Source organism: Palaemon carinicauda, chromosome 1 (genome assembly GCF_036898095.1).
Source record: "Palaemon carinicauda isolate YSFRI2023 chromosome 1, ASM3689809v2, whole genome shotgun sequence".
In the NCBI taxonomy this organism is placed as follows: domain Eukaryota; kingdom Metazoa; phylum Arthropoda; class Malacostraca; order Decapoda; family Palaemonidae; genus Palaemon; species Palaemon carinicauda.
The window spans coordinates 45,846,833-45,854,332 of NC_090725.1; the positions used below are offsets into that span (position 1 = coordinate 45,846,833).

Below are 7,500 nucleotides of genomic sequence, written 5' to 3' on the forward strand. Positions count from 1 at the left end.
TAAAAATAATTGGCTGAAACTTCTGGGGAGCATGTATGATATGTTTATGCATACATAGAAGCAATAAAAAGATTGTACACTTTATATTTATTCCGGATATTTAGTTTTACCATTTCATTTCGCTCACTTGGTTAAAGCAACATAGTTCAACCAATTAAGCCTTAGCTATCCCCAATATTAGATTATTAAGGTTAAAATATATATATATATATATATATATATATATATATATATATATATATATATATATATATATATATATATATACATATCTATATATATGTGTATATATATATATATATATATATATATATATATATATATATGTATATTTAAATATATATATATATATATATATATATATATATATATATATATATATATATATATATTCATATATATATATAAATATATATATATATATATATATATATATATATATATATATATATATATATATATATATATATATTTATTTATTTATTTCACAAAAGCCTCTCCTTCACTAATATTATCTTAACGATTTGAGCGTTTTCTCTTTTAAAGAAAGGTTTTTATGTATAAATTTCATGGAAAATCCGTTTCAAATTTAAAACATAGCATTCCTCTTAGTTCTCTATGTTATTTCCGTAGTCTACAAAATGATTGAGTAAAGTTTTGAAAAAAAAAAAATTTACTTAAAATTTCTATTTAATTATAAGTACACTTCATAATTGAAAATCTACATCCATTCTTGCTTGATTCTAGTAATAAAGTAAATTTTTCGTTCAAATGTCATAATGATTTCTTGTAGTTTTTGTATTATTGAAAGCACCATTGATGTAGCATTATAAACAACCCATCAAGAATAATGCAGAAATTTGATGATTCATATATGTTTTACTAGACGTTATCTTGATACTACTACTAATTTATTTCCTTAGGAAATATTTCCTTAGACATTAAAGTTATCTGAACTGCTCTGAATGTTATAGTCTTCATGAACATAGAATTTCCATTCATGTTACCTTCTCTTATTTCCCAATAACGAGCGTAGAAGCTAGCGTTAATAACGTGAATAATAGGAATATGTAGACTATACTGCTGTATCCATAATGGCTAATTGCTGCATGCAGTAATGACTGACGATAAACAGGTTTCTCAGTATTAGACGAACAGATTTCGGAAGACTTTGAATATTGTTTCACCATCATTAACATGTTTAATGATAGCTCATAATAGACCTAATTATACGATATCATCTTGACGTAGTCAAAGTGAGTTGAGATTCAGCATAATAATTATTTGGTAATGTATCTAATCTACATTCAGTTGCATCTACGCATTATGTGATTTCCTTCTGAGAACTTTGAAGTTTATCTTATCAGCTTTCATGTTTTCATTTGAAAGTTCTTTTCTTAAGTCTGTGCCCATTGTAAGAAGTGAAATATGTCTAGCTTTATTCTCAGTAGCAAATTGTATAAATTATATATATATACGTATATATATATATATATATATATATATATATATATACATATATATATATATATATATATATATATATATATATATATATATATATATATATATATATATATACACATGTATATATATACACATGTATATATATATATATATATATATATATATATATATATATATATATATATATATATATCGAATCATATTTTTCTATTCAACATAATACGGGAGCCGTAGATTTAAATTAGGTTTCGTTCAAGTATTCTTTGAATTACTTACAACATTTTGAAATTCAATTGCAATAAAAAAACACGTTGAGTTTAGCAACATAATCATGTCTTTGGGATGAATTATAGAAACCTTACTGAGAAACTTTATTACATTATGTACAGTTTTGTAGCATAGACTTTTGAAACAGCAAGACGCGCCATCATCAACACGTATATTTACAATAAAATTCTTTACTTTATTTCCCTCCACACATTCACTATGATAACAATAAATGTGTTAATCTACAAATAGAACAATATCTTCATTAAATGGGGCTAACTTTTTATAAACTTTTATGAATTTTATTCACAATTTACTACAATACATATCACATTATACAAACACTTTCAGCTCAGGGCTCTGTACATTAAAAACAGGTATAAATATCCATGAATGTGCAATATGTACATGTGATTCGTGTTAAAGCAACGTCCTACTTATTTAAAAATACAGTTTAATATTTACAGGTCAGTGGCAGTTGTAATGTTATACATATATATATATAATAGTTTTTCATATGACAAACAACCTATGCGTTTTACTCCATGAACAAAAGCATCCAAACGAACGGCTATGTGGTCTTTAACTCGGAAAATGGAATGCCTAAGTAGGAATCTGAATGTAATCAACAACAGTTTATCTATAAATTCTTTTACTTTTTTTATTTAGGAATTTATTTTTACTTTTAATTTGTAATACCAGCTGAGTCTACCTCTAAAAGTAGCAACCAACATTCGTAACAACTAACTGTCAAAACAAAACAACGACGAGGATTTACTTTAGACAGATAGATTTAAATTCTCCTGGGACGAATAGGGGCGACTAATTTGAAGCAAACTCTCCTAAAAGCACATTACTCTAAGAATTTTAGAAACAAGTGACTGAAGGTAGTCACCAAAGTACTTGTAAGAAAATATGAATGGTGAAGATGTATAAATAACCAGCTATTTACAGAAAAAAAAAAGAATCGAGATACTAGTGATAGACGAATAAAGACTGAATTTGCAGCAAATATCTTACATCACAATAATACGAGACACAACATTATTCTTTGGTCAGCAGATAACCCATCTACTATCGCTAGCTACTTGACTTAGGAAAAATTGAGGTTTTATTTCTATTTTTTTTATTTATTGAAACTGGATTGAACATTCCTATGAGAATATACAGATTGAGCAGAATTGGTTATCGGAATTATTGAAACTTGCTATTCACCCTATGAATTTTACCTTATCGCGATGAAGGAGAAGTTTGTATGACTTCATTCTGTGCCAAATGTAGAAGTAGTAATTCTTTGCAGCACTTTGGTAAATTCTTAGAATGTATAAGAAGTTTGAATATTCCCAGTATGACGAGACATCTACCAGCACTAATGGGCCCGGCGTGGATGACTAGTAGGTGTATTGAGGGCGGCCAGTGGATGGGGATGGGTGTTTAAGGGAACTATTGGCCGAGGGTGATTGTTTGGAGCATCATTCCCCCTCCTGCGTGAGCTACCTGTTCCATGAGGACGAGCATAGAGATCATCTTGGTCTTCCTCCCCTTCATGAGATGGGGGAGGCTGAGAGGTTGGAGCATTGCGAGCAGTGAGGGAAATGGGCGCATTCATGGAAGCTAATGAATATAGACTGCTTTCATAAAAGCTAATTAAGGCCCGAACGCTCCTGGTATCTGTAGGTTGAGGAGATGGCAGTGCTGGTGTAGTACTAGTACTGGCCTCAGGTTGACTTGTGCTTAAGCTAGATTGGGACCTGCTTGCGTTTGGATTAGTTTTTGGCTGGACAGATTTTGGTGTATTTGAGGAGTGGTGTGAATTAGAAATAGATTTTGGCAAAGTATTGCTTGGACTAGTTGATGATTGGGTGGTTACTGGGATATTAAGAGATTTGCTAGAACCTGGGCTGGTTTTTGACTGATTGGTTTTAGGGTTTGGCAGCGTATGGGTATTACTTTCGCTCTCATGAGAGCAACTGTGACTTGGATCTGACTTTGAATGATGGTGTTTTGAGCTACTATGAGAATGACTATGTGAGTGACTCTTACCGCTACTGTGTGAGCGGTGATGACCTGGCTTTGATTTAGAAGATTTAGAACTGTGGGAGTGAGAAGTTGAGGATTTGTGACCAGAATGACTATCCGATTTTGAATGTTTAGAGCCAGACTCATTCTGTTCCTTACTTGAAGATTTTGAATGTTTAGAGCCAGACTCAGTCTGTTCCTTACTTGAAGACTTTGAATGTTTAGAACTAGACTCAGTGTGTTCTTTATTCGAGGACTTCGAGTGTTTAGTATTTGAATCAGATCGAGGTATAGTAGCAGATTTAGATTCTCCATGAGAGTGACTGCTAGAGTGTGACTTAGAATTAGAGTGAGAATGGCCTGATGAAGATTTACCCTCTCTTTCCTTACTAGAGTGTTTGGAACTAGAATGAGACTTTGAAGAACTAGAATGTTTATTATGTGAATGACCAGTATTAGAGACCTTGACATTACTGTGACCTTGAGGGTCCCCAGAGGTAGGCTTTTTTAAAGTGTCTGTATTAAGATAATACTTATCATAATCAGGTTCAGAAAAAGTTAATTTGCTACTAGCACTTGTAACTGAATGAGTTGTGATGTAGTATGATGGTGGATTTATAATATTGAAACTTACAAATGACTGACTAGGGTCTATTGTAATTAGCTCAGCTGTATCAGGTTCAGCAAACTGAGGAATATTATTGAAATCTGTAATTGGCACCGTACTTTTATTGTTTAGTTTAGGCTTGCTATATATGTCAAAATTATCTTGTGACTGAATATTTTGGAATGCTGAGTGTCCTTGGCTGCTTTTCAAGGTAGATTTTAGCTGATTAATTGCAGCTTCAAAACTAGGCATGTTTTGAGAAGCTTTCGTACTAGAAATGGAATGACCACTCCCAAAATCCCCCTGTGAATGAGAAGATTCACGACCAGCAAGTGATTGTGACGTATTAAGACTTACTAACGAGGGAATAGGACTTAGATTAGATAGAGAATTTCCCCCAGTCAGACTTGTCAAGGACTGGATGGGACTTAGATTTGTTATTGGTTGATTCGACCTAAAACTTGTAAGTTGATAAGCTCCATTGAAGCTAGATAATGGAATTCCTTTACCTCTTCTCTTTAATGATTGTGTATTGCTAAAACTTACTAAAGGCTTTCGTTTGCCACGTCTCGTCAGAGACTGAGTATAATTAAAACCTGCTAATTGTTGAGAAGAGTTTAAAGGAACTAATTGCTGTGTGCCTCATAACGTTGTAACATAGTCCACTTCACTGTAATCAAGGCTATAAGCAGAGGTAACACCACCATCTCTCTCTGCAACCTCTTTATCTGAGGAAAAGAGAGATTCTGATGCTGTGGGAAGAGTAGGAATTTGTTGATGCTGGTGTGCTTTTTTGTCTGAAGCCCGAAGTCGAGAGGCTCCATAAATTGTTACAGCAACAAGAAGTAAAATACTCAATGCGGATCCAATACCAATATATGCCCAAGGAACAGAGAGGAAGAAACAGTGTGCAATGAGCTCATCGTGTCCAGATGGGCAGTGGTGTATCCCATCACACCAAAGATCTTCACTAATACATACTCCAAGTTCTGGACATTCCTGCTGGCATGCCCGTACTATCCCCTCAGATGACCAGTCATACTGTCTTGCAGGGGATACTTGAAGCCATGAAAGAGTGTGTGGACCATTGTCATGAATTGTGTCTCTTCCTGAAACCTCAAGTATTAACTTATCTGTTGACTGTTCCACAAGATTTCCTGAGCCTTGCCAAGCAAAACTGAACAACTCCACAACATTCTTGCTACTTGGATCAGGGCAAAGAACACCCACTGGCCTCAGCCGACCCACCTTGAATACAAGTAGGCGTGTTGTGGTAGAGCAGTTTTTGTCAATATGATCGTAGCCTCGTATTCTGAAGTAAATGGATTTGTTTTCATCTGAAGTTTGGAGAAGCCACGGATAGTTATCACATGGTTTGTCTTCAGTGTGGTTAGCCTTCTGAAAAACAATTTCTCCACTTGTGCCTTGTAACCTTTGAGCTTTCTTACAAGAAGCCTTTTTAACAAATTCATACTGGGCTTCAAACATGAAATCTTTGTAATCATGGGTATCTTCCATATTATTAACTTCAAACTTGAGCCTTAATTCCTGAGACTTAGACTCATAGTTAATAGGAAGAGCAGAATAGTCACAAGTACAAAGTCTAGGAACCTCAATATCCTGCCATGGGTATTCAGATACAATGAGAGAAGCTGTCTGTCCAGACCTATTGTCACAGTCCCACTGACTTGTAAAATTGTTAGTAGTTGTGACACACGATCGAGAAGCACTGTGAAACTTTGTGATAGTTACATGGACAACCTCATCACTATGAGCTGTTAGACGATATTGACAAGAAAGCTTTCGACGCCCCCACCTACCATACAAAACTGATGTTTGAGGAGAAAATATTTTACCCTGTCGAAGAGAATATCCATCACTTATTGCCTCATAATCACATTCACTACCATTTGATGGGCGATATCCTGGCCTGGTGTTTACAAACTCATAACGAAGAATAAAGTCCATGCCAAGAGCAGCAGTAGATTCATTGTAATATTGAACGACAGTGAGTTTTGGCCCAGTAGCAACGTAGCTCTCATTTCTTGTACATGCTTTGACATTTGGAGCAAGAGCAGATTTATTAGGGAGATATTCCCTGGCACACATGGATGGAGGTCTAGCAGTGCAGTGTTCCTGTATGAGTCTCGCTCTAGGAGACCCATATGGTGCAGAAGGGTCATATCGGTTTCCATCATAAATCCTCAGAGGGTTTATGCATTCAGTCATATTAATATGATAATGCCCCATTTTAGGGAGAATTTCATATTTTCGGAAATGAATCCAAACTACTTCGTGAGATTCACCATGGAAGAGATAAACGCAGGAAGAATTCTGTGGTTGGGTACTGATTACAGAGGTGACCTCCCCAGTAGAGTTGTTAGCACCAAAGATATGGAAAACGCATTGCCTATTCCTAGCAAACTTCCACGAGTCCATATCTAGATAAGTCACCTTTACATTCAATTCAAAACCAAGGGTTCTTGGCATAAGGGTTTCTTGAGTCGGCTCGTCAAATCGAGAGGTTGTAAAGACAATTAACATTTCAGGTCCAGTAGAAGTGATTGGAGGCATGACACCTGAACCACACACTTTCAGGAAGAGCGGGGCATCAGTTGAGTTGCCATCATACACTAAAAGGTGATCGTGGACTAAGTCACAGGATCCCCAAATCTGAAAGAGGAAAATATAAAGAATTATTTTTCATAAATTATCATTTGAAATTGGATATATCATTGTATCTTTATCATATATGTTCGTAAAAAGATATACTTAAATATCGTAACGAAAAATTAACAGGTTTTGAGGAAAAGCAAGTATATAGCAAACTACTGTATTTAGCCCTAATGGCCTGAAGAAATATCTTGATAGTATTTCTATGTACACCTGCTGCTCTAGATTATAATTGAGTTTTAAACAGCATATCAAATAGGGAACAAAACATTTTGCATAAAATTTATTAGGCGTTACTATGATACATACATATATATAAATATATATATATATATATATATATATATATATATATATATATATATATATATATATATATATATATATATATATATATACATAATTATATAATTTATATATATATATATATATATATATATATATATATATATATATATATATATATA

The 7,500-nt window shown here is 33.6% G+C and overlaps 2 protein-coding genes across 4 annotated transcripts in view; both read right to left on the minus strand.

Moving 5' to 3' along the window:
* Window positions 1–3,103: 3,103 nt before the first annotated feature.
* Window positions 3,104–4,612, minus strand: LOC137641997 (uncharacterized). Its single transcript, XM_068374593.1, has one exon. It carries the CDS (start codon window positions 4,610–4,612, stop codon window positions 3,104–3,106), a length of 1,509 nt encoding a protein of 502 aa, XP_068230694.1.
* Window positions 4,613–4,996: 384 nt separating this feature from the next.
* Window positions 4,997–7,500, minus strand: part of LOC137647940 (uncharacterized) — a 292,234-nt gene continuing 289,730 nt past the window's right edge. For all 3 annotated transcript variants that reach the window (XM_068380897.1, XM_068380890.1, XM_068380903.1), the window contains exon 8: window positions 4,997–7,033. In XM_068380897.1, coding sequence (XP_068236998.1) covers window positions 5,003–7,033 — 2,031 coding nt within the window. In that variant the 3' untranslated portion in view covers window positions 4,997–5,002. The remainder of the gene's footprint in view (window positions 7,034–7,500) is intronic.